Source organism: Fopius arisanus, unplaced genomic scaffold (assembly GCF_000806365.1).
Source record: "Fopius arisanus strain USDA-PBARC FA_bdor unplaced genomic scaffold, ASM80636v1 scaffold00030, whole genome shotgun sequence".
NCBI lineage: Eukaryota > Metazoa > Arthropoda > Insecta > Hymenoptera > Braconidae > Fopius > Fopius arisanus.
This window is the reverse complement of record NW_011887769.1, coordinates 1,138,375-1,165,541: the sequence shown is the minus strand read 5'-3', so window position 1 is coordinate 1,165,541 and position 27,167 is coordinate 1,138,375. Positions and strand designations below refer to the sequence as shown.

The window sequence follows — 27,167 nt, the reverse complement described above, 5'->3', positions numbered from 1 at the left end:
AAAAAAAACAATAATTTTACATCACAGCAGAAGTTCGATTAAACGATATAATTGTCCCTGATCACCAATCGGTGATATCAATCGTGGGTTCTCAAGTCCCAAGTGCATTTTGTTAACCCTACGATTTGTTGAACGCGTCTCAATCACACATGCAAAACGTTTGATATCTCCACTTTTTTCATTATTCCTGACGTTTTCTTTATTATTCACCCAGAGATACATTGCACTCATAAATGAAGCGAATCATGCAGTGTGTCACTGTTTTTTAGCATTTGCTGGAGTGTGGAGAGATAAATGTGAGTAATACATTTTTAATAAATAAAGATAACAAGAAATTATTATCCACAGAAATTTAAACAATCAATACTAGTTGTTCATTCACCTATGTATTTATTCATCTATTTGTTCATCTGATTTATTAATTTAAACTCTATTCATTTGTGTTTCTGTTCTATCAGGTGTTTTTAATACTAATGATAATTCATGAGAGAATGAGAGAATGGGTATTTTTTGAGGTGCAAGTTTAAATACGGTATGAGAGGAAATGGAAAATCTGGGACATGGAAAATTGTGGAATATCTTTGAATTGTACTGAGGGAGGTAAAAATAGTTGGGTTGTTAAGTCGGTAATTCCAATCCACCGAAAATTCGGGAACGATCGATGAGCAGCCATTGTACTGTTCTCTTAACGTCAGCTGATTCAGCCAGATTTGTTATGATTAGATCTGTTACGTATGTTTTTGCGTAATTCCTGGGAAAGTCTTTAATGGGATTATAGCTCAATTGTACTTGAGACGTTGTGGGTGTTCCACGTTGAGTCCTCGAGCCTCGAAATTCGTAAATTCAGTTATTTGATGCATGAGGTGGTGAATTATCACGGGAACTTCACGCACTTTCCCACTGCGGACTTTCTCGCTTTTCTTGTCTCGGTATACCACATGTTTGTGTGCAACATTCAAGGTCACTCGTGGAGGGCGGTAATCACAAAAGACGATCGATTGTCGCTGACCTTGGGAAATTCTTGCTTTTGTTATCGCGAGATTCAATCCAATTTTTTACATTTGTGAGGATTATACCAGACGATGTTGCTATCCCCTACTTGTTTAAAATTTTTGGTTTAAATTTAGGGGTGAGTCCTGGTTTTGGGAAATGTCAAGATCTACGTCCTCTTTCTCTCTTTTTTTTTTAGTATTAGTATCTCTGCATATTTAGATGATACGATGAGGGCTTTTATTGGTTGGAAATGTGATCAACGTGAGAATAAGTTACATGAATGGATGGGTAGGTTTTTCGATTTCTATAAGCATATTCTGAAGTTTCGAAAAATAATTTTACAATTGATTTATGAAATAGTAAAATAGTATATTTCACAACAAGTGCGAAAAAGTGATTTTTGGCATGAGGGAGCTTTATAACACGCGCGGAAGGCGCGAACGCCAAAAATAACTTTTTACCGAGTTGCGAATAATATTTTTATTTCACAATGTGCGGGAAAGTCACTTTTCGGCACATCGTAATGAAAAACTTATTATTACAAGACTTATTATTACAAGACTTATTATTATTACCTCTTGAAAACTATCAATTAATAATTGATTTTCAATGCAAAAAATATTTTTTATGAAATTCTAAACAATTGGTTTTTTTGTATTTTCTTAATTTTTTCGCCGACAGAGAGCCAGAGCAATTACATAACGATAATGATGCCATTTCATGACTGATCCAATTTGTTGATTCACGAATCAGTGTAGATTTACCAGTAACTGTTATCCTCTCATTTGCTACCACTGAAAATATGAAATTGCCATGGAAATGAAGGTTGGATGAGAATAAACTTCAATTATATTCGATTAAACGCCTGTTCCCAGCGCACAACAATCGATACCACCTCGAAAAATCATGAAGGCTGAGCTGAAGCAGTTTTATGAGCATTTAACTGGTATTAATGTGTATATGCCGTTGGGTATGAGTTTAGTGCGATTAAATCCCAAATCCTCAACTTTTTTCTCCACGATTGTCATAAGACTTATCAGCACTCTCCACTGATAATCCACACCCTGAGAATGTGATCTCACACGAGTTATTACACAATAGTCACTGATAGGATACTATCTGTAACCACGAGGAAAGAAACTTTTTAATCCGTCCGATCTCTGATAATTCAAGCACGAGGATTTGCCTTTTCCAAGATTCGCGTCATCAATTTCCTCACAAATACATAGTATGCGTGTTCATGATGGGCAATTATTTAATGACCCAACCATAATCATAATCCATCAAAGACAATTTCAGTAGAGGCGGCTTAGGTATTTTCAACATTAAAATTGAGTCGATCTTATCGTATTTGATAGATGGAATATTATTTAGCTAAATCACTTCTCGAATCGGGAAATACAAGGTATTCTCATCAAGACGTCGTTAATACTTCATTTAATATTGAAATATTCAGAAGCAACGTGAAGCAATTTAATGTACATTCTTGGAAAATTTCAAGGAAATCTTGGAATTTTTTAAATCTACGAAGTGATTTTAAACTTCTGCAGAACTCGAATCAGTTAATGTCTTGAATATTCTGGTAATTCTCGATTTTCAGTTCCACGTGGCACTGAAAATCCGGGAAAATGTTGAAAATTCGAGCAATAATTTCCCGGAATTTTTAATCTATGGAAAATTCACTTGTATTTGACGCTGAATTTTCACGATTCATTAAAAAATTGATTATCATTGATCATGAAAATTCCAATTATCTTTAATTATCAACATAAATGGGAAATTCATTAAGCGTTAATAATTGAAATTAAATTCAAACTCCTATAATTGAAAATTCATACTACTTTGTGGAAAATTAAGAAAATTAAATAAATTAAATTCCAGACCGTTGGTAAACAGATTTATTCAGTCGAATAATCAATTCCGATGGAAACATCAGAAAATTTTCTTTTTCTGAGATTGATTTCGATTTTTTCCGGGATAATGAATTTTCTAGTTTTGACATAAAATTGGTAATAACTCAAATTATTTGCATATGGAATACAACAAGTTTCTTAATGCGGAATAGGCACGTCTCGGTATCAAAGAATGTTTTCTTGAATCTCGAATTCTCGTCAGCTCCAAGAATTTTCTTAAGGCCCGGATGGACTGTCTGGAAAAGATAATTTACTCCAAAATTGGGACTTCTAATTACTCCGTCAATCAATCGTTTTTTCCGATAATTGTTAGCTAGCGGCTTAGTTGTTGACAACCGCTAGAACGCTAGCTAACAATTATTGAAAAAAACGATTAATTGCCAGAGTAATTAGGAATCCCAATTTTGGAGTAAATTATCTTTTCCAGATAATCCAACCGGTCCTTAAGGCTTCTGCCTTCTTTTACCAAAATTACCGGTTTTTCGAGTTTTCATAAAGAAATACATCGTTTTCGTATTTTATAACTATTTAATGACTCCTAAAACGTCATGATCGTGTAACAATCTGCTTTCGTTCTTTTTAAACCTTTCAAACATTATAAAACTTTAGAAAAAGCACTGGAAAATTATTCCACACTCACGAAAATTCCCGATTCCTGAAATAGTGATAAAACACAAAAATGTTATAGGTTTTTCGGGTTAACTGGCTCAACAATTTGTCAGAAGACGTAAAAAACCGGTAATTTTGGATAAAAGGGGAGAGAACATCCTCAATAATGGAAACTCCTCCTCCAGTAACAAATTTATTTCCACCAAAAAAGTCTCTCTCCACACCAGCAACGATTTTTCTACCGAACAATTCATCCCGACATGCAATGCATTTCCCGGAGGATTTTTCCACAGGTCCGGGACAATCGAGAAAGCTCTATTATCACCTTATCACTGTCTCCAACCGCTCCAACAATAGAAATCGACCCGCATACATATCATTTGCCCGATTATTAATAGAAAATGCAATCTCCCGAGGACAAACCCACGTCGACAAGCACATTAGAAATAGCCTACCTGGAAGACTCTTTAATTTTCCTAACCAGGTCTCGAAGAGAGCCCAAATACTCGGTGTTATCTGTCAACGGGAAAATCGACAGGCGGTATATACCCTGAGGGTAGACAAAAGTCCCGAGTGTTTGCCGAAGGCCTACGATAACGGAAAGACCAATTTGGGCACCTTGATAAGAGGAAATGCCAGGAAAAGTCAGCTCCAAGCATCTCGAAAAATAGAAGAGGAAGAATATATACGAAGGGGGGAAATGGTCAATCAGAGGCTAAAGGCGATGTTAAGCAGTGACGTTCTATCCTCAGTACTAGTTCAACGATTCTCTTGTGAGGAGTCTAATCGTAATAACAATAATCACGATAAATCCACCCCTCCCCCTTCACCCTGATAACGCTTAGTTGTGATTCATCTGGAGGGAATTGAGTATCGATTTGTGGATTGGCGAATTCGATAAAATCGATCAGTGACAGTAATTTCACTGGACGAATCGTAAGAAAAAAATTAGCAGTTGACAGGATCGAAGGTCGAGAGTCCGTTCGTCTTTTAGTGTACTCGTACTAGTATTCGGATAATCTAATCGCTTCACTCTGACACTCATTGCTATTATTGTTATTCTGGTTTTCTTTTTTTTTTCTTTTTCTTTCTCTTTATTTCATTTCGAGAGGCCGGGGCGGCGATACGATAACGTGTGAACCCACAAGTTGATCGCACTCGAGAGTTCGGCAGTCCATCCAGTGCTCTTTATTATTTGCGGTTAATAATTAAAATAAAAGGGAGAAGAGCTGTTCGGTATTTCGGCCAGTTGACAGCACCGCGATTCTGGAGTTGAGTGATGTCTTAACAGTTTAATGGTGTAATTCGAAATTATCAAGATGGTGAAAAATGGAAGGAAACAAGTTAGTTGGACTGAGTTTTATAGTTACCAATTACTTGTAATGTGTGAATGGAGAGTGGAACTCACGTGTTGAATCATCATTGATTAGAATTAACAGTGGAAAATCATTCCAGTTTTTACTTGTAGCAGAATTTCTATGGGGCCTTCAGCAAATTTTCATTTAAAAATCAATGGATTTATTATTTAACACATTATTTAATAGAAATACGTTAGCGCATTCTTTTTAAATTATGGGTGTTTTATTCGTCAATAGACTTGAATTTTTTTCATAAATATTTCGGATTGAGAGATATGGAAGAATCCAAATGGATTGACGTTTTCTAAAATCTGAATCTTTATGAAGAACTTCTAGAGAAAGCGCTAGCTGTTTTCATTGAATATTTTTTATCCGTTTGATGAAGGTTTGTACAATTATTTTTGTATTATAATCGAACATGAAGAGGTTGTTGAGGATTATATACGTGACACGTATAACGTAAGAGCACAAGTTAAATTCTTAAATTGATGGCAACTCATACACAATGAGCATCGTTTATAATCATGTCTATAGACGGCTAGAGAGATACTCTTGGAGTTTAGATTCCTTGCGCCATTTCACACGTTTGAATGCCTCTAACTTTTATTTTATTACCGAACAATTCCCAATTCAATTAAACCCACAATAAACCCAATCATTCACCGATATCCAAATGAACCCCACAAAATCATTAGTATTTAAATCCAGTAGAGAAGTGTCAAAGTGAGATAATGACAATTAAAAATATCCCAAGGTTTTTAAAACACGAATTGATTAAAAAATCATTGACTACACGAAGACATCAAAAGAGCTTCATCACAAATTTAATGATCTAGAGAAAAAGCAATTTGCTGTTTTCACATCAGAGAGTTTTCACGTATAGTTTTGGAGATAAATAAATAATTATAAGATATTGAAATGGTCTTATCTGACTTATTCACTTCATTTGGAATTTTTATAGGAAATAAATGGAATGTGTTTATGGAGAGAGTAATGAAGATTCTAACTGATTAATTTGTTTGTTCAGAGTATATCAGAAGTGCTGTGGAAGCCGTATTGTTCACCGCATGGGTGCCTGGGTTAACGACGGTTCAGTGGTGGTGAAGGTGGTGAAGGTTGTCTTAAACAATAGTAACGCTAAAAGAACTAAGGAACGTATTCTGCTGCATCCCCGCACGCGAACTAAAACGCGACGACGTATTGTCGCGTTTGACCACACTAATGACAACAAAAAAGATAATCCAAATAAACTTGTCTTCCAGTCATTCACTTGCACAACCACGACGATATTATCATTGCCAAGTAAATTATCAATCGAAAAGCCCGAGTGGCTCGTATTGCCACTGTGCAAATCAAGGACGAAACCGATAAACATTTATCAGTGCGCGAGTGTTTAATTCAGGTGAATTAATTTTATCCACCAGCCGATGTGAATCCCCGAGAGTCTAAATAATATGATAAATCACCTCGAGTGGGTATAATGGAGGCAGAGTGGATTGACACAGTGCATCGTGATAACAATGAAATAATCAAGGGCAATGATAGAGATAAAAAAATTCCCGAAATTTTAACGGTGTTGAATGGCAAGAGGTCTCACCATTCAATAATGCTGGAGAACAAGGAGAAGACAAATCTAGCTTATGAGGATGAGGCGAGCGAGGATGTGGCATTCGTCAAGTACCGAACAAGAAATAATGAGCAAAGTGGGAGTGACATCAGGAAAGAGGCTCGTGAGGCTATCACCAAGGACAGACAAGAGGCTCAACAAAGAAACGAGAGAAATGACAACATCAAACGACCGGGCAGTCTATACACCCGGAATCTATCCGTTGATGACAAGGATGGCAATGAGAGTGTTCTCAATGAAACGTCGATCGTGGGGAATGGTAACAAGTGCCTTCGGGTGAAGTTCAATGCGTCGAGGACCAAAAGATCGTCAAAGCCAAAGGACGATGGACACCCGAGTCCTTCAATATCGACAGCCAGCAGTTCTCCTTCCGCTGAGGGATCCTCCGAAGACAATTCCAGTCTGGGTCAATTCTCTGAGGCTCGTCCCACTGATGGTGGATGGGGCTGGGTCGTTGTCGCTGCTTCCTTCATGGTCAATCTCATTGCTGATGGTATAACTTTCTCGTTTGGTGTCATCTACGTGGAGTTTCTCAATTACTTCGGCGAGGGCAAGTCCAAGACAGCTTGGATTGGCTCTCTCTTCATGGCGATGCCACTTTTGTCAGGACCTGTTGCCAGCTTTTTGACGGATAGGTATGGCTGCAGGAGGGTATCCATAGCTGGGAGTATTTTGGCAACTTTGGGATTTGTCATATCATCGTACACGAGTTCAATGGCCGTTCTTATATTTACGTTTGGTGTGATATCGGGCTTTGGTCTGTCACTGTGCTTTGTCGCTGCTGTTGTCATCGTAGCCTACTACTTCGACAAGAGGAGATCATTCGCAACGGGATTGTCGGTATGCGGCAGCGGAATTGGCACTTTTATATTTGCACCGTTGACCCAGTATCTTTTGGCTGAGTACGGGTGGAGGGGTACGACCCTCATTCTTGCAGGATTCTTCTTTAATTTGGCGGTTTGTGGGTGTCTCATGAGGGATTTGGAGTGGACGACCATTAGGGCGAAGGCCAAGTGCCAGGAGAGAAAGCGAAATCGAGAGAGAAAGAGAACTAGCAGAATTCAGAGCTCAAGTGCTGATTCTTTCTCTGCTAGCTCTTCGGCGAATACGACAACGCATACACCGGGTGTCGCGAGTTTTTCAGCTGCATCAGCAAATCCAATTATTCTGGAGAACTCCAGGAGGCATGTGGAGGAGCATGGGAAGAATTTTTCTAGTCTTCTCACTCTACCGACGTTTTTGAAGAATGGGGATCAGGTGCCCATTGAAGTTCTGGAGTTACTTGCCACTAGGAAAGATGTTTATAATATTCTGCTGCATAATTATCCGAGTCTTTTGACATCATCGAGAAGTTTTAGTGATTCAGCGACGATCAATGATGGAGTTAATTTGCCGGTTGTCTGCGATGATGAGTTGACCAAGGCGAAGGACAGGGAAGAGTTTGATAATTTGGATAGGAAGAGCAAGGTGAATAGTGAGAAGTTTAAGGAGACTAATGATGATGCCGCTGTCTATCTCTGGTGGCTGAGGAAACTCCAGCCTGATGACTGTCAATTGCAGAGATCTTCGACACTCGAGGCACATCGAAGGCTACCCACTGCTTATCTGAGGAATATTCGAATGCACAGGCATAGTCTCACCTATCGCGGTGCAATGCTCAATATCAATAGGTACAGGCTGAGGGCATCCAGCTGTCCTGATATATACAGGAATTCTATGACCACCATTGCCAAAACAAAATTGGTTTGGTACTCCGGGGTGTGGGAGTTCTGGGATCTTGTCGTCGATATGCTGGATTTTTCACACTTTGCTGACTCGAGATTTCTCCTTTTTTCCATTAGCAATTTTCTGCTACACACCTGGTACGATGTGCCTTATGTTTATCTCACTGATAATGCCATTGAGATGGGATTCAGCGAGACTGATGCTTCTATGCTCATCTCGGTTATTGGGATCACCAATATGCTTGGAGAGGTAGTGATTTTCCCTTGCCCTTTTTCGTAATGGCTTTTTCATTTTTTTCCCTGAAAAAAAAAATCGCATGGGAATCTTCAATTTTTATCAATAACTATATTTCTGTTGCGAAGTGCTAAACTGGGATGAAGTGCACTTTTGTGTCATGCAAGCTTTTAGCCGATATCTCGAAATGGAAAGAAGATAACGATATTTTTATGAATACCTTTTTTCTACCTCTCACCTTTTTCTAGAAAAAATGTTAGTGTGATAAATAGCTGTGGTCTTTCAATTCCGAGATATTGGCTAAAAACTGATATGGAAAAAATAAAACTTATCGTAGTTTACTAATTTGTTACTGATTTAATTTTTATTGGAACTTTAGAATAATTTTATTCAGTTCTGGTAGGAATTGAATAGAATTTTGTGGAGGACCCACTAAATTTTGAACTAAATTTTTTTTGCAAGCGATGGAGATGCTCTGAGAGTTGTTGAACGAATTTCTAAGGGTTTGATCGGAATATATTGGAATATAATTATTTTTGGTTTCAGATTTTCCTTGGATGGGCCGGAGATAAAGTCTGGGTGAATGCTTCCATCGTTTATGCAGTATGCATGATACTCTGTGGTGCTGTAACAAGCATAATTCCACTTGTTGTCAGACATTACTACGCACTCTGCGCGGTTTCTGGTGCATTTGGTATTTTCATTGCTGCAAATTACAGTCTTACGAGTATTATTCTTGTTGAAGTTATAACGCTTGAACGTTTTACAAATGCCTACGGTCTCTTGTTACTGGTTCAGGGAATTGCCAATCTCATGGGGCCACCACTGGCTGGTAAATATATATTCATAATTAACAGCAAATCTCATTAAACGTTTCCCATTTGCGTAGATAAACAACAGTAAAGTTGGAAACAACTAACAGAACAATCATACACTTGGAATGAAATATTCATTTCAATTTTCATGTCTATTTACTCGCGTAGAAAGTAAGTCTGTAGAATTTCTGTTGGAACTCTATCAAAATTCTATTGGATTTGTAGTATAATTATGCGAATTGTCAATTTATAGGGATTTTTAAGTACAAAACTTTTTTAGAAAGATAGTTCATGTTTTATTGTCTCTTGATTAAATAGAGTCAGAAATTATTCCTTGATAATAAGTCTTTGAAATAAAAATCCAATCGTAGTATTCATTATATTGATATTTGTTTTCATAATCCAACAGAAATTCTCAACGAAACTCGATTTTTTTGTCCTCATTTTTTATTAACAATTTAATTGTTTTTTTTTTAGGTTTGCTCTATGATATCACAGGCACCTACGACCTGTCATTCTACCTAGCAGGATTCTTCATTGGTCTCAGTGGGATTCTCCTGATGGTAGTCCCATGCATCGAGATGTATCGAAAATACTCTCGAAAGAATAACGCCAATCTCTCGAGAAAAAATCTCGCTGCTGGAATAAACAGCGTGTGAACAATGGAGTCATGAATTAATTGAGTTAACAAAAAGAAAAAACAACAGACCAGAACATAACAATAACAAAAGCTGGGTTTAACGGACCCACATATTTGTCTATTTATTCATCAATTAATCTGAACAGTTATTTATTTATCAATTGTGCTTGCATGCACGAAGGAATAGACATCGGAACGGCTGTCAAATTTTTAGTGACGTTTGTACAAATGCAAAAATATGTCTCGGAATTTTTCCTTATACTGAAACTTCCATTTGATTATAAATTCAATGAAGTTTAGTACTAGATCGAGATCCTTATTGTAATTTATCAATTAATCTATACGACTCTGTACGAATTAGTGATGAAACAATATTATTGAACCGAATACATTTTTTCGACGATCAGAGGTTAGTAGGAATAAATGAATAAATAAAGTATGTAACAATTTCTTGTTAAGGCTCCGACCCATTCGAATCTCAGGATAGTTGATTGAAATTATGAGGTAAATTCTGCAATTCCTGTAGAGTGGAGAAAAGCTTCTGAGAAAATTAGAATACGATACGAATTGATCGACTATATCTTCAGTGTTTTTTTCCACAAGAAATATAGCGAATGTAAATAATAATTCTGTTATTCTCTCGTTCTTCATTGAACTTTTTGATAATTCAAAATTCTACATCCAATTATTCAGCTTATTCCTTCACGCATGAAAAACGTCATAGTAAAACCTAGTGCTTCCTCCGAGAAATTTCATTGATTTTATTCTATAATTCTATTTGTTCTTTCACGTCTTTTGCTGCAGGTCAATTTTCTAGCAACAAATATCTGTTTCAACCCACGGGGTCCTGATTTTTAAATAAATTACCGCAAAAAAACTAGAATGTTCTGATAGAATTTCAATAGAATTCAGTAGAAATTTTAAGAGAAAGCGCAGGATTTTTTTAAGGTATCTTATCAAAAAATTTGTGTTCGTCGTATTCACAGAGTATTTGCTTTAGTGGAAGCATGAACAAGTGTAAATAATCGGCGGCAAATATTCTGGGAGAGGAAACAATAGTTTTATTTGTATATAATAGCTTTCTGTGATGATAAAGGATAAATGAAAAAATGTGGGAACGATGGAGTTGTGCGGAGTGGGTTTTATCGAATGTAAAGTCGAATGTGGAATACATACTCTTATTTTCGATGAAATTTGAAGATCTTTAGTAGGAAATCTGCAGCGGCCTTACTGGCGTCTTATGGAATCCGGAGTAATATTTTACTATAAGAGATAATTATAGAGGTAGACGAAACGTTCGAACATTTTGGAATAAGTTAATATAGTTGAATTGGTGACCAAGTACGATCCTAGTATTAGTCGGGAGACATTGGACGTTTATTCGATATTAAGGACGAAGTTATTACAACGAATCCTTCGGAGATTCAATTACTGAATTGATATTTGAAAATTTAAAATTTTCGCCGATATTCTCCAAGCCCTAGCGAGTAGGAGGGATGGATTTTCCTATTGTTCTCATGTAGCGGTCAATATATTGACAAGTTAATCATTTTTTAGTCATTCGAGTGCTGTTGAATTTCAAATAAATTAATGGCCTTCCGTCGTTATGAGGATCACGTGGAAAAAATTATGTCCAAGCTCACAAGACATTCTATTCAATCAATTTTAATAGAACAAGTGCAGAAGAATTTTACGGAAAAATTTATTCACTTTTTGGTACTTTGTATTGAATATTCACGACCAAGTCGTGACATTTTCGTAATAGATATTTGAAGAAATCCAATAGATTTTCATTCAGTATCAAATAGGTGAAGGGCAACAACTCGACGTATTTCCTAGTCAATTGAAATAGCGAAATTGGTCGAGCTTTTCCGATTCAAATTTTCTGTGCGCAATGAATCCATCGTTGAGTGAAAATTAATTCGATTACCACCCGAATAGAAAAAGATATAACACAAAAATTACAACTGAGATATAGTATTTTGTCGGAATTTCCTAAATATATCCTTAAATATTTATATCTTGGATATATCTTCACTGTGAGCTTCGAGATATATCTGATATATATATATCCAATATATATTTCAGATCGAAAATCTATTTCGGATAATGCATTTTTTGAATAAAATATATGCGACCTATATCCGGATATAATTGTCATATATTTCTGAATATATATTTTTCTCATTTGAGAAATGGAGGTCTTTTTTTTATATGCGATAAGGAGTGAAAGTGGAATTTCTTTCGAGTAATAATTTTTTGTTTTTCTAATGGATCATCTAAAGTAGTTGAATTTTTTCAAACGTGGTCCTCGATTCAGTGCCCTCAACATGGAAATATATATTTCTTAGAAAACGGCCCGATACATATACTGTATGTGAATTAGCATGAACAAGTTAATCTTGATGAGAAGAGTCAGGCACATTCAGCATATTCAGAGCATTCATCAAATAAAGATTAAAAATGTAATCGAAACTGAAACAAATCATCCAACCTTCATTCCTGTCTTCCATAGAACTAATTAAAAATGTTCCTTTAAAAGCCCACATTTATTATTTACTTATTTGTTGAGAAAAAAATTAATTCTTTTATAATTGCATCAAGTCTATGTAGATAATTTATTCAACATCAAACAAGTTAGTTCGATCCATGAATTCCAGACCTTCAGCCAAAAAAATATAGTAAAAATACAGAATTTTCATAAATTGTTGAATATTAGAAATAGTTGTTCCTTTTTCATAACAATTGCGACCAAAGAATCCCAGCAATTCGCAGTTTTCTTAATGTCTTGATTTGAATTATTTTATTCTATTATTTTTTATTCTAGATTTTGAAGAATCAATTTTAATAAATCAATTCAAACAGCATTCACTTTTAATCCAAAACTGGAATACAGCTTCTAGTTAATCAGATAACCCATCTCCAGTTTGCTATAGAAACGAAGAGAAACGGTTAAAGTTAATTCCCATTCAGTCGAAAGATAAAAGATTGACAATGTTTTTTTAGTCGTTTTTTTTTTTGTCAATAGACAGAAATGTGAAGACGTAAGAGCGTGCGTCACATAATAATCTGATAGTATACAATAAATCAGTCAGTGTGACCCCAGACGAAAGCTATCCAGCATGTATGAGGGAATAAAGTACGGAGTGCGCAAGAACGCAAACAGAAGGGACATGCGCCCCCCGATTTTTTTTCTTTCAATTCATTTTCAGGTGTTCTACGATTTATTTCATGAGGGATATCAGTACATTCGGAGCCGTGGATTCCTCCAATAGTCTGAGTAACGAGTACTGTAAATAAGTGTTGATAAAAGGTGTATTCCGATCACCTGTCTGTCAATTGATCTAGCAATTTGGGTTGAAGTATTTCGATGACAGCGCGACATTGACGGGGGTGAAATATCATTGACAAGTGATTAACGGTCCAGTTGATTAATCATTACTAATCAATGAGTGGCTTGAGATGATCTATATGTGAGAGTATTCTGATTAATAAGAATATTTATTAATAAACCATCATTTTTGCTGTAAGTTTCTCCGGAAAACCTTGACGTACCCCCTCATTAGACTATAGATAGTAAATTCGCTCGATAAGTATTAAACACTGCACGACCTTTGATACTAAATGTATTTGTCTTTTCAGTTCAATTGCACAGTGGTTTATTCTTTATAATAATAAATTTAAAAAAAAAACAAAAAAATCGTAGTGGCACACGCACACAAACACAATTAATTATGGAAAGGTGACTATTCAATGTTTATTTAATAATTTCCATCCTGTTTAAGATTATCTGTGTTTTTAGGGGGGGAAGATTGATTTCTGGGAGAAACTTTTGTTTTATTCTCTGTGACCTCAGGATTCAGATCGATTTATGATGTGTGACGTTAATTTACTCGCGGTTGGTGTATCTTTGTGAAATTATACAGAAGATAACGGAGACATCAAATAGAGGAGCGAGTTGTTATTTTCACCGTGGATTTTTAGATATTCCGGAAAATGGGTATATGCGATTTTACCGGCTTATTGAACAGTCAAAAATCGATCTGGTATCCATGGAGATGAGGGAAGCGCTGCACACCCTCTCCTTCTGCATGACCCATCCCACGTCAGTGCTTTTTTCCTCCCGCATATATGTTGTACTTAGAGAATAGTAATCCTGTAATGATCATGACTCTGAATTATTAATACGCTGACTCACCTCTTGAGAAAGCTCAAGGTCAGGGAAAGCCCCAGGGAGGAAGAGTTGATGGATAACTCCTCCTCCGTAATGATCGTATGTAATTAGGCTCTGTGGAATTTTATTTCAGCCTCCAGGGAACGTCGTGCTAGTTTTTCTCATTTTTCATTGAGTTGATTAATGGAATTGCCGAATTTTCATTCGTTTGCTCGTTTTTTTTTAGGAAAAGCTGGCTCCTTGAATATTTTATGGAATTTCTATTTTTAAGACGATGGGACAACTTGGAGTATTGAATGTTGGTTTGGAGATATGAGTGTGGGCGGCTATTGATTCACATTTTTTATTTATTAGAAGTTCAGGTTGTCATGTCTTGTGGTCGCGATTTCAGAGAATTTTACGAGTGGAAATACAGAATTTCAGGGACAAATTAATGCATGATGTAAATTTATGGGGAATTTGTTAGGAATTTGCAACCGTTTGCATTCATATTTACGAAATAAACTTCAATACACTCATCCTCTAATTAATTAATTAAAATTAATTAAGACTGATTGATGGGCAATTGATTAGAGTAAATAATGTGGTGTTCAAGTTTAATTTTTCATTCATTTTTAAAAAATTAGTTGTTTAATTTAATTTTATTCAAGTTAAATTTCTTATTAATTTTTTAAATTGGTTGTTTAATTTAATTTTAATTCAAGTTTCATTTTTAATTCTTTTTTTTAAATTAGTTTATTGTCGATTGACTAATTAAAATGTCTCGATGAAATTAAATGAAATGGCTGTGAATGAAGGATCTATTTTTTTTTTAGTTAGAGTGTATAATGAAAATTTGGATTTTCATTTCGCATTTCTCTGCTGCCACGAAATTCGGAAAGTCTCATTTATTCTTGGGCTTGTGGCCCTCGGATTTCCTTAACCCATGACCCACTCCCACGCGATCACGCGATCTTTAAGAATCTCTCCAGGAAATCCGTCTTACCCCTAGGCTAATTACCCTCCACGAATAGCCGCTATAAATATGCCTCACAGCACTTTCCTTTTCAGTACTTTTATTTTTCAGCGTTGAATTATTTAAATATTGAACCGCCAGTTTACGCATGCACATTCCCATGCCCAATCAAGCATGATTTTAGTTCTAGTCGTATACATCATCGCAATGGTAAGTCGCTGTTTACTCACGTACCGCAATTACAATGTGGAATTATTATTTCTTTCGGATTCCTGCAATCCCTAGGAAAATCTCTTAACTCTAGAAACTCCATTGATATTTTTATTAAAAAAATTTAAAAGACGCACTGAACATTTTTTTTAATTTCAGTCGCAAAGTCAATAATTCAAATTTTTCATTATGAGTGTCTGAATCCGATTTCAATTAAAAACAGTAAATAAATTTATTTTTTTTTGAAAAGTCAAGAAAATTCGTCCTTTTTTTAAATAAATGATCATGGATTTTTTAATGAGAGCTTGAATTTTCAGGTTCATCCCACATAAATTTTATGTCACTTTATCGTTGTTAAAAACTTCAAGATTTCTATTTGAAATTTCAATTGTAATTTCCCAATAGTGTATTTATTTATACAGGTAAATCCCATTAAAAAAGCATTTCAACGAGATTTTCCTGGAATTCCAATAGAACTTCACTAGAATTCCTAGAGCTGCTTTATAATTTCTTACAAAATATTTAATGAGAGCTTTCCTAGAAGCAAATAAAATGACATTTGTCTTTATATCATTATTAAAAAATGTTCTCCAAAAAATAATAAGTCTTGATTTCGAGCGATCAAATCCACCGACCGACTAATAAAAAAATGATAGCACCATTATTAATAATCTAATGAACCTCCAACAGGTTGAAGAGCAATCTAAAGGAGGGTGCATGCTGAGGGTGAAGAATCACCGAAAGTGCCGCCGGCAAAACTGGATAAATCGTTTGTTACCTATGCTTTGTAAGCCGATTTCCACACACACCGTAACCTTGAGCAATATCCAAGGGCTAAAGGGTTGGCCCCGTCGTTGGATCCACACGAGCAGCACAAGTTACATTTAGATCAGCCATGTCCGACAAAAACGATAACATTCTACTCTCCGAGTCGAAGTCAACGCATCCAGAAGACATCCACCAGAGGAACAACAACTGCCCGAATGGGACATCCGATTCCATCAGTAGATCCAACAACAACGATAGGCCCAAGCCACGAAAGGAGGGTCTCTACGCAAAAAAGGATAGCCCAAGGAAAGGACCAACATCGCCAGAGAGAAAGGAGGATGGCTCGAGCAAAAGCTCGGGAATCGGTCGGGACTCGACACTGGCCTTGAGTATAGATCCAACGAGTCTTGAGTCCCTTCCTCCAGACAAAAACGAGAGCGAATACGAGTCGTGGTTGACACTGGCGAGTCCTCCAGTGGAGCGACCCCAGGGAATTTACAATGGAAGACACGACAGGGACTCGATCGACTCCAGCACGATGGATGTTGTCTTCCAGAAGGATCTCAAGGATAAGGAGGAGAAGTCCAAGGTGCCAGATGGTGGATGGGGTTGGATGGTTGTCCTTGCATCTCTGGTGATCTCTATGATTGCCGATGGTGTATCCTTCAGCTTTGGTCTCCTTTACATCGAATTTCTCAATGCATTTGGCGAGTCCAAGGCGAAAACAGCCTGGATTGGTTCTCTCTTCATGGCTGTTCCTCTACTATCAGGACCTGTTATGTCCGCTCTGGTTGACAGATACGGTTGCAGAAGGATGACTATCCTCGGTGGACTAATTTCAGGTCTTGGGTTTGTTCTCAGCTGGCAGGCTAATTCCATTGAGGTAATGTATTTGACTTTTGGGCTGCTTGCTGGGCTGGGACTGGGTCTGTGCTACGTAACTGCGGTCGTCAGTATTGCATACTGGTTTGATAAAAAACGTACACTGGCTGTTGGCCTTGGGGCATGTGGCTCTGGAATTGGTACATTTGTTTACGCACCGATGACCACTTTCTTCATTGATGAGTATGGCTGGAGGGGCACTTGTTTGTTATTAGCGGGAACTTTCTTCAATCTTATTGTTTGTGGAACTGTTATGCGGGATCCTGAGTGGTGGCTCATCGAGCAGAGCAAGGAGAAGGGATTTGGAACTCCAAGGAAGAGTCTTGCTAGGTCTGAAGGGGGTAGGTCATACTCTGCTATCAGTACTGAGGACTTTCCTGGTGTTGAGGAGCTTCGGAGGCTGCTCAAGAGTGGAAAGGCTCCTGAGTATTTACTTCAGAGCTTGAGGACCAGCACTGAGGTACCTGCTGCCAATCAACAACCTGGAGTCGGCTTCAGGAGTGTTGTTAATCTTCCCACTTTTGTTAAGCAGAGCGAAAAGGTAGGCGAATCTGGAGAGAGAAAATGGTTTTCCATTTATGATTTATTTTCAGGGATCAATGGTTTTAGACCACTCAAGGATGGGCGAGATGATGCACGATATCGATCATTCATTTTTTCAAAATTAAATCTTCTCATAACCCAAGGGTTTATTTTCTGTAGAGTCATCTCATATGGGGGACCAGCAGAATTATCACTCTCAGAGGAATATGAGAATAAAGAAAAATTTTGAGAATGAGATTCCAGTCTGTGAAAATAAAGTCATTGTCTAATTTTTTACTAAAATAAAAAAATTAAGAAGAAAAAGGAGAAATTAAAACTGAAAAATATTCTCAAGTAGTCAATGCCCAAATCTCATTTCTCACATTTAATAAAAATTTGGAAAAACCGAATGACATCCATGTTTCAGGTACCTCTGGAGGTACTGGAGTCACTCTCGGGTAACTCGAGACTCTACAACGTCATCCTCGAGAATTACCCTAGTCTTCTGCTGTGCAGAAGTCTCTCAGATAAGAAACTCGATGATCAAACGACTGATGCCAATAAGACTGGAGTTACCATGTCCATGAGGTTACACAATTGGTCTGATATCCGCATCCCTTTTTATTTTTACTTTTATTATTATTTGTGCGTTATTCCATGCACGTGTAGACTGCACGGAGAGAAATTCTGTAGAAAAACTCCATTGGTGGTAGAGATACGAATAAAATAAAAATCTATCAACATTTATAGTTGTGGGATGAGGCTTGGAATTTCAAATTAATGAGATGAAAGTTCATGGACTGTTTAATGAATTTTTTAAGACCACTGGAATTTTTGTATAAATAAATTTTCTCCGGGTGATGATAAGAATTAAAGAGAATTATTTCTTCTGGTTTTAACGGAATTTTTTATATTTCAGGATTAAACAAGCGACTGATAAGTCACCACCTCAGCCAGTGGTTACGAAAGAGCTGAGGGAATCTCGGCCAGGGTCCACTCATGCCTCCACGAGGGTTCTGGCCCAGAGGAGAATGTCCAAGAAGGATCTGGAACTGGCCAACCCACTGTTGGCGAAGGAATTGGCACAAGCTGTAAAAAAATATTATCATCATTCCATCTGAGTACTCAGTTCAAGGAAAATTACGATTTTTGCATTTTTGATTGGAATTTATTTCTAAATACAACGGGTACAGCGAGAAAATATTTGGACCGAAACTATAATTAAATAATTATGGAAAGCCCGCACTTTATCTATCTACCTGTCATCTTTGGTTTGAATTTTATCCTGTTACAATTCTTTAAAATTCGAACCAATCATTTCGTTCAATACAGTACATGCAGGACTTTAATTAATTAGTAATTTATAGAGAGAATTCATTGCGTCTTTTTCTTGGCACTGTGGGGACAATTGAAAAATATCCGACTGAAAATTATGGAATTAAATTGGCAGATAGCAGAGGCGGAAAAAACGAAGAGCAATTCGAAGCACCATCTTCCTGGGTTCGGTGGAGGTGTCGTGAGAACTGATTCCCTTCCCTGGCTCAGACGACAGTTCAATACGAATACTCATTACTTCAAGGACATACGAGTCCACAGGAATTCGCTGATGTACCGAGGGGCTGTGATGAACCTCCACAAGTACAGGCTGAGAGCCAGCAGCTGTCCCAATATCTACAGGAACAGTATGACGACCTTGGCCAAGGAGAACGAAGAAGTAACACGCATGAAAAAAATTCATTAAAAAATCTAGCCCTTTCATCAAAAAACCCTATTGAATCTCGAACAAAACCTCATATAACTTAATTAACAGTTCTATTAGAATTTCAACAATTCTCTTTTCTTTGGAATTAGCTTTATAAAAAATTATGTAATTTTATCATGTCATTATGTCAAGACGTATTGTTTGATAGAAAAAATTGATAGATTTTCAATTTTCTACTGAAATTCTTGGGGATAAATTATCTGTTTTATTCCCTGTCTTTATTTATTTACAGTAATGAAATTGAATCAAAAAGCTTGGAAATATTATACCCAACAATCTTTTACCGAAAAAACCTCAACAGAATAACTTTTTCGGGAAATGTCGATTTTTAGAGAAATTCATTAGAATTTTTTGTAGACAACGCAAGATTTTTCAGCGAAATTATTTCATACGTGAATAGATCCATGAATTAATAGAATAATAGATCCCATTAAAACCGGAATATTTTCCCTTGCAGAAGTGGTACAGCGAGCTGGTGGATCTGCTGAAGGGCATGATGGATTTTTCGATGTTCCTGGAGCTCCACTTCTTACTCCTCTCGTTATCAACGATTCTCTTGTTTACGTGGTTTATCGTGCCTTATTTTTACCTCGCTGAGCATCTCACGAGAAATGGATACTCAGAGGCTGATGGTGCTCGACTACTTAGTATTATTGGAATTACCAATACTATAGGGATGGTAAGGAGAGAGTCGGATAGAGTTGAGAGGAGTTACTAATCCAAAATATTGCCACTCCGTGTACTTTTAATTTCAGATTGGTCTAGGCTGGGCAGGTGACCAGCCTTGGATGAACGTCAGCAAGACCTACACTTTTTGTCTGATAGCCTGTGGAATTGCTACGATATTAATGTCGGTATTCACTCACCACTACACCCTCCTCATGATAACAACCGCCTTCTTCGGTTTGTTCTTCGCCAGCAACTTCAGCTTCACTCCGGTGATCCTCGTGGAGCTCATACCCCTAGAAAGATTCACCACAGCCTATGGATTGAGTCTTCTCTGTCAGGGAATCGGTAATTTAATTGGTCCTCCTCTGGCTGGTCTCATGTTCGATATCACCCAGTCCTGGGAGCTGTCGTTCCTTCTAGCTGGGGGATGGATCATCGTGTCTGGTCTTCTCATGGGGATGATACCCTGCACGAAGAATAGAAAATTGTGGGGCAGTGGCCCCATGGAGATGGATAAAATCGGGGAAAGGGAGTGCGATACTTAGACCGATAATTCAGTTGTTGATTTTTTATTTACTAATACTCGTTTATTTTAAGGATATCCAAGTGCACACGTCAATAAAATCAATAGGAAGCACTTGCACTTTCTTTATTTAAAGTTCAATTGAATTTTTTTATTAGAATTTTAAATAGTAAATTTTTTGTTTTTGCCGTTGTAATGTCATTTTTTCTCATGGTACAATTCAAGAAAAGAACTTGTTATACTATTTATTGATAAATGATTAAAAAGAGATTATTGTTGAGTTTCATTTTTTCTTGGGAAATCAATAGTGATGATTGATGATGATTAAAATAAAGAAATAGAGAAATAACATGAAAACAACTGGAGTCCTTGGATATCCTGGAGCATTATTTGTTGATGGAAGAAGTTAATTTTATCTTCTTCTAGTGATATCAAAGTTATATTCCTACTTTTCATTCATCAAAAAGAATGAATAGTGATTGTAATGTATTTAAAGAATTGAAGATGAGAATTATTGTTGATTTACTGCCATTCAAATGCCTTGAGTAACTCTTATTTTATTACAGTGTTATAAATAGAACCTTCCACCTGAGGGATTGTAAACTACTGAATCTGTACAGCGAATATTGAATTAGGTCCACTGTATAATAAACAGCTTGAATTATAAGTGGATTTGTATTACACGTGATAGTCTCATAATAACGAATAATAATTAATGAATAACAATGATTAATCGATAGCTTTTTGTGGAGACTCCTGGATTTTTTTGTTGTTTAATGACCTGGGGATGTGGTGGGACTCAGGGGTCCTGGACTAGAGGTTCTGCTCGATGGGGCGGAAACACCTAGAGTTCTCGCCAGTTTTTCGACACTCGTGGGAAATGTTCTGGTGATCGTCGCGTGCTGAGGGCTCATCAACGCATCCCCCATCACTCCTAATCGAAATCCAGTGCCATATCGATGGAGAGTTATCGATAGATCTGCAGTACGGGAATTTCGATAATTACTTTAACTTGCTAATTATTCTAATTTGTTTCAACAACTGTCGTTCTGCTAACGTGAAAAAAATAAAAACCTATGGCCTCTTTTTTAAAAAATTATCTCTGTTATTTTTTCATCCGAATTTTGTTGCAACTCTCTTGAAGTTTCATTTGCAAAATCAAAAATTTTTATAGAATCTTCATAAATAAACGATAAAAAGACGAACGGAAAATTAAATATATATTTATAAGAGATAATATTTATATATTATAAAAAGATTTATATATATATATATATATATATATAAAAGATAAAATTCTAACGGAACTAGAATTGCAGTATATAGAATTATGTTTTGATTATATAGAATAGATTTTTATTCAGGTGTTAGTAATTGAATATTTAAATATTTAAAGAGTGCTCACTGCAATTTCCTTGGGGTGGCGACCAGTAGACTGCAGTCTCAACCCCGTCAATTCGTAAATCACCATCAACATGTGTCAAACTGAGGGAGTATCTCCTCGTGAGATGATTCAATATAATTTTTATTAAAATTGATGGGAGGAATGACGTAAGGATCTGTCTGAAATTTTCTCTAGATGTTATTGCGTATATCGCTTTCTGTTTCCCCCTGGCTTCCACCACATTCTTCTTGATTACCTGGACGGAATAAATATCGCAATTTTCCAGGTATCAATTTAAAATTCCTCCCAACGTGTCAAATTCAAATTCCAGTGGTACGAGTATAAAATTAATTTACAGGAGTGGGTGCATAAAAATTCATAGAAACTACCTTCTAAGAAATTCAATTGCATTTTTATTAGACTCGATTTTGAGATTTTTATTTTTCTATAGAAATCCTTCGGCGTTTTTTTTTCTTTTTCATAAGATAATCCACGAAAAAATATGCATTAAAATCATGATCGACAATTTGAATATTGAAAATAGAATTGGTGAAAAAAATATAATGTTCTAAAACAATTTCAATCTCCAGTAAAATTTCTTAGAAAGAGCGTTTGATTTTCAGTAATTTATTTGATACGTAAGAAAATGGACTAATAGAATGAATTCAATTACCTCTAAAATCTCGACGAGGTCATTGTCAAAATGCGGTGTCCTGGTGGGAAGTGAAAGACAGAGAATTCCTTGGACCTCGCGATTTTTAATGAATAAAGATCTGTGATTAACATATCGCGCAGTTGCGAGCACCTGTCGAGGAATAATTTGTCCGGATTGTTTGAAGTATACCTTGAGAGAGTCAACAATTGCAGTGAGGAGGATATCGACGTGAGAAGCACCAGTGACACTCGAAATCCGGTGGAGAATGTCGAGGTCGACTTGGTCCGACCAGGCGATGACTTTTCTGCCGCAAGGTGAAATGGTCTGGAGTTGATTAGACTGGACGTTTTTTGAAAACATCTCGTTGAGAATTGATCTGGCTGCACCAGAAACGATCTGCAGGATTGACCAGACCTCCAGGAGGGACTGGAATATCAGGGGAAGGTAGCAGGAGAGGACTGAGGTCAGGGTGTCCGGGTAACAGTGTTTTTGGCGTGAGTGCAGGGCTCTGAGCTCACGGTACACTAGAATCGGGGATTTTATCGTTGAGATTATTGTGAAGTACCAGAGCCAATGGATAATCGACGTGACGTTCTGGATTGGGTCCAGGGACTTCCAAAGGGCCTGCCAGATCGTCGAGAGATTGAAATTTCGTTTCTGTGCCTCACAGTGCAGTATCGAAGCTCTTGATTTTATTTTCCTTGCGTCATTCCTGAGGAGAAATTCATCTCAATTAGTCTCTACACTGTTAAAAAACTATATTTGAAATTCTTAACAAGGATAAGGTGACAAGAAATTTCTGTAGAATTCCCCGTTGACACTCCAGTCAATTTCTTGAATATTCTGGTAATTTTTCATTTTCAGATGCATATGGAATTAAAAATTCGTGGAAATGTTAAAAATTCTATCGAAAATTCAATTGTAATAATCAAATAAATTGCCATTAAATATGAGAAGCCCAATTTTTTACAAATGTGAAGGGAAATGAAAAATTTAACAATTGTTCTTAATTGAAATTGAATCTAAACTCGCATAATTGAAAATTCAAGTGAGTTTGTAACTGACATTTCAAGGAATTTCTAACAGCGTATTACAGACCAATTTTTTAATCCGCTGGAATACTCCATTATTTGTTGTAAAATCGGTTAAAATTTATTTTCTTGTAACGTATTATTATTTTAGCGATGTGCTTAAACAATCGTTTCAATCTATGAAATGACGTTTCTCCTATCGAAATTCTCTGTTGATCGAAGTTTGAATTTGAGTTTGAGTATAAATTATTATTGCAAAATAGATGAATTAGAAATGAATAAATAACGCTCACCGTTTTGATATTTTGCATGTAGCCACGAGCACGATAATTCCAATCTTGCAACACTGAAATAAACCGATGTGGTTTTTAAGAATCTCTGGTCGCTCCATAGGATCATTATTGCACAGGAATTCGTTCCAATTGTTGCTGAAGCTCTCCGTGAGTTTCTGATGGAGTTTTGGTAGAGCTGAGGGCTTGGCGTAGAGATTGATGAAGGGAGATTCACTTTCCTGGGAATTCCAGGTGTCGGAGGAGTATTGGAGGGGTAGAAAATCAGCTAGTGTGAGGTGCTCTTGTCTCAGGAGGAGGTGGTGAGCACGTACCAAGTAGATTTGGCTCTCTTCACCTTTCGAGGAACAGCTGATCAGGTGAATCTGCCACGGGGGCAGCCCCAGGGGGAGGAATTTCGATGTCACTTCGCTCACGTACTCCTGATCGCGTTTGGAATAGTAAATTATAAATTATTTCAATCATTAATAATATCACAAACAGAAATTAATGATTTTATTTTCAATTTCTGTTCCTGATGCACAAGGAAGAACAACAGGAATACTCTTTGAGAAGACTTTCAAATTTTAACTTTTAGATATTAATTCAGAGAAGTTAATCCAATAATTTAATGACAACGTAGAGGAAAAAGATAGTAGGAAAATCCAGGGCTTTCTATAAAAAATTTTACTGAATTTCTGTTTCAAGTTTATTGAATTTTTTTGGGAAAAATGCGAAACCTTTCCTGGAAGATTGATATTTTATTTTTAATTATTTTAGATGGAATAGTTTATTATTACATTCACCTGAATATTGGTATCAGTTAGCGGTCGTCCCCGGAAGAAAGTGGGTGCATCAATCAAGTGATTGTCCAAGGAGAAGTCGTCATGGTAGCGCCAGGCATATAAACCATATTTACTACTCAATTTCGATCCCAGTGCTGTTTTCTTTGATACCAAATAATTCAGATGACTTCGCAACTCTTCATCGAGGATCTTACCGCCCTGTACTAACAGAGTACAAATTCCCTGAAGAGAATTATTAAAGTGTGAAGGAACCAAATGATATTGAATTTTATAGCGAATAATAAAGTGAGATTAGACGGATTTTAATTTCGGTAAATATCGATTGATCCATCAATTCATCAAAAAACCATTCACGTTAACTGTTTTGTTAAAAAGTTCAAGATAAGAAAACCTTGTTTATCACGAATTTAATCAGATACGAGAAAGTTTTTCGATATTTCTGCGACGGTTTCAAGGCTTGACTTATCTCACTTCACCAGTTCAGTGCTGCATTATGAATATTTAAGTTAATGAAATTAATGATAAATATAGCTTTATGTATTTGTGTTTATATATTTCTGTTCTAGCGATAAAATGAAAAACTCTCACTTGATTTTTTCCATTATCTAAAATACTTTCGATGCTATTTTTCTCCACAATAATGTGATTTGGGTACTTCCATTTGATAAAACGTATCCAACATCGGCGAAATGATTGAATAACTGCAAATAAATCGATCGTTATCTATTGGCTGAGTGTTTTCCATCAGAAAATAAAATTCTGCGGAGAGAGAAAATTCACCAGCGTAATTGACGATGAAAATAGGTGCAAAAACTATTGCAATTCCAATGGTGAGAATAATATCTGAAATAAAATGAATGTGAAATAGATTGAAAATCCAGAAGGGAGAGAGTCCACCCATTGTATCACAAAAAATCCATTTATTGTTCAATCACTTTCACCGTTGGCAAAAATTTTTTACATCAGTACATTTTACAACAAAATTCATTCAACAAATTACGTAATTGTCTGGATGAGCGTTGTGGAAGAACTGAGCGCTGGCATTTGTTGATTATAAAGCATTGAGCTATGACTTATGACCCTGCAATAAATATCTATTGACTTGAGCATGAGATACACATGACGAATGCTCAGTTGCTCAAATTGTTTCATACAACGTACATCCCCACTACGTCTCACTCTTTCTTTGTTTCGCCATATCGCTTGACGAAATTTCGAACTTGGGACTTTGAAATTTTTTCCCTCTAATTTTTAAAATATATTCTTAATCTTACAGGGGAACTCTATCCGGTAACTCCTCCTTGGAGGTTTTCATTGGTCTAATTTCAATAAATTATATCATCAAACGATAAAGATTACACTAAATTATTTAGCTATTCAGCGTGACGACTGAGTTAATATAAACAATTGCTGAAATAAGGTTTTTTAATATGTTACAGTAAGTTTTTGATTGTCCAGGGAACATTGTTTAGAATTCAGTTATAACACAGAAAGAAAAAGTTTCTGGATGTTAGAGAAAAATTTTTTGATTGGCGGACGATCAAAATGTAATTTAATCACTTTCTTTAATTATCTGTACCTGGGGTTGCTATTGTTCACATCAACTAAAAAACTAGAGTTAAAATTAAACTGTTTGGAATTTCAAAAAATCTTTTATCGTAAATGCAAAATTTTTGTATTTTTTAAGAGTCTTGGTATTTTGGTTATTTTTGGAGGATTTTGAACTTTTCCAGACATTTTGGAAAAGAATTCTTGGAAAATTAGAAAATTTGAGGTAAAAACTGGAGTGAAATGTGAAATGAAAAAGTGAATTTCAGGGAATTCTGAGTCGTCTGCGCCTCATGTGATAATTTTTCAATATTAATTTTGTCAAGAAACTGAAGAATTGAAAATGTTTGAGTTAAAAAAATTTCTACCATCAAGAACCTTTTTCTCCCAACCAACGATCTCTAAATATACATGACCATTCGGGTGAGAACGTCGGTAAGGATATCTACATCAAATGAGTCCTGCAATAATTATTGAGCAATGAAGATTAGAAATACTGATGAAGTCAATATTGGCAATGTTTGTACTTATGAAATTCTCTCTAAAGGATGATACTCTAAAGACATGATATGATAATACTGTTTAGAATCTTCTGGCGGGCTGACTATATTTCTCTTGCGAAATAATTTTATTATGGAATGGTAAACTGGAATAAGAATTTTTTATCGACCCTAGTTTTCAGCAAATATCTCGGGACTGGCTGAAGAGGACCTTTAGAATTCAGAAGAGAATTCAGAAAGAAACTGAAACAAGATAGTGATGATGAAATCAAAATAATCCGAAGGAAACTGAAAGAAGATAGTGATGATGAAATCAAAATAATCAGAAAAAAGCTGAAAGAAGATAATGATGATGAAATAAAAAAACTCAGAAGAAAGATGAAAGAAGATAATGATGATGAAATCAAAATAATCAGAAGAAAGCTGAAAGAAGATAGTGATGATGAAATCAAAATAATCAGAAGAGAGCTGAAAGAAGATAGTGATGATGAAATCAAAAAAATCAGAAGAAAGCTGAAAGAAGATAGTGATGATGAAATAAAAAAAAATCAGAAGGAAACTGAAAGAAGATAGTGTTAATGAAATCAAAATAATC

At 36.1% G+C, this 27,167-nt stretch overlaps 3 protein-coding genes across 5 annotated transcripts; 2 read left to right on the top strand and 1 right to left on the bottom strand.

Annotated features, from left to right (window-relative positions):
* Positions 1-6: 6 nt before the first annotated feature.
* LOC105265525 (monocarboxylate transporter 9-like) lies at positions 7-12,389 on the top strand. Of its 2 annotated transcripts, none has more exons than XM_011303063.1 (4): positions 7-296; positions 5,901-8,474; positions 9,006-9,291; positions 9,752-12,389. In XM_011303063.1, the coding sequence occupies exons 2-4, from the start codon at positions 6,354-6,356 to the stop codon at positions 9,931-9,933; spliced, it is 2,589 nt and encodes an 862-aa protein (XP_011301365.1). In that variant the 5' UTR covers positions 7-296; positions 5,901-6,353; the 3' UTR covers positions 9,934-12,389. The 2 variants fall into 2 exon arrangements, with proteins under 2 accessions (XP_011301365.1, XP_011301364.1); XM_011303062.1 differs by lacking the exon at positions 7-296 and adding an exon at positions 4,250-4,858.
* Positions 12,390-12,542: 153 nt separating this feature from the next.
* Positions 12,543-20,465, top strand: LOC105265522 (uncharacterized). 2 transcript variants are annotated; one of them, XM_011303056.1, is made up of 7 exons: positions 12,543-13,440; positions 15,944-17,444; positions 17,853-18,013; positions 18,345-18,516; positions 18,876-19,139; positions 19,645-19,866; positions 19,943-20,465. In XM_011303056.1, exons 2-7 carry the CDS (start codon positions 16,149-16,151, stop codon positions 20,399-20,401), a joined length of 2,574 nt encoding a protein of 857 aa, XP_011301358.1. In that variant the 5' UTR covers positions 12,543-13,440; positions 15,944-16,148; the 3' UTR covers positions 20,402-20,465. The 2 variants fall into 2 exon arrangements, with proteins under 2 accessions (XP_011301358.1, XP_011301357.1); XM_011303055.1 differs by having other exon boundaries at positions 17,853-18,025.
* Positions 20,466-20,553: 88 nt separating this feature from the next.
* LOC105265523 (uncharacterized) lies at positions 20,554-26,950 on the bottom strand. The gene is made up of 7 exons (XM_011303057.1): positions 25,305-26,950; positions 25,113-25,225; positions 24,525-24,746; positions 23,743-24,161; positions 22,437-23,130; positions 21,785-22,019; positions 20,554-21,358 (listed from the first exon to the last, which is right to left on the bottom strand). The coding sequence occupies exons 1-7, from the start codon at positions 25,423-25,425 to the stop codon at positions 21,153-21,155; spliced, it is 2,010 nt and encodes a 669-aa protein (XP_011301359.1). The 5' UTR covers positions 25,426-26,950; the 3' UTR covers positions 20,554-21,152.
* Positions 26,951-27,167: the final 217 nt, after the last annotated feature.

What these genes read in the sequence shown, in the direction of transcription:
- LOC105265522 (XM_011303055.1), top strand. Translation starts at nt 16,149, where the DNA reads ATGTCCGACAAAAACGATAACATTCTACTCTCCGAGTCGAAGTCAACG. An exon ending in CGAAGGAATTGGCACAAGCT is followed by an intron (nt 18,517 to 18,875) that starts GTAAAAAAATAT and finishes TTAAATTGGCAG; the next exon opens with ATAGCAGAGGCGGAAAAAAC. An exon ending in TGGCCAAGGAGAACGAAGAA is followed by an intron (nt 19,140 to 19,644) that starts GTAACACGCATG and finishes TTTCCCTTGCAG; the next exon opens with AAGTGGTACAGCGAGCTGGT.
- LOC105265523 (XM_011303057.1), bottom strand. Translation starts at nt 25,425, where the DNA reads ATGGGTGGACTCTCTCCCTTCTGGATTTTCAATCTATTTCACATTCAT. An exon ending in TAACTGATACCAATATTCAG is followed by an intron (nt 24,162 to 24,524) that starts GTGAATGTAATA and finishes AAACGCGATCAG; the next exon opens with GAGTACGTGAGCGAAGTGAC. An exon ending in GCCACCCCAAGGAAATTGCA is followed by an intron (nt 21,359 to 21,784) that starts GTGAGCACTCTT and finishes CCCGTACTGCAG; the next exon opens with ATCTATCGATAACTCTCCAT.
- LOC105265525 (XM_011303063.1), top strand. Translation starts at nt 6,354, where the DNA reads ATGGAGGCAGAGTGGATTGACACAGTGCATCGTGATAACAATGAAATA. An exon ending in TCACCAATATGCTTGGAGAG is followed by an intron (nt 8,475 to 9,005) that starts GTAGTGATTTTC and finishes TTTTGGTTTCAG; the next exon opens with ATTTTCCTTGGATGGGCCGG. An exon ending in CATGGGGCCACCACTGGCTG is followed by an intron (nt 9,292 to 9,751) that starts GTAAATATATAT and finishes TTTTTTTTTTAG; the next exon opens with GTTTGCTCTATGATATCACA.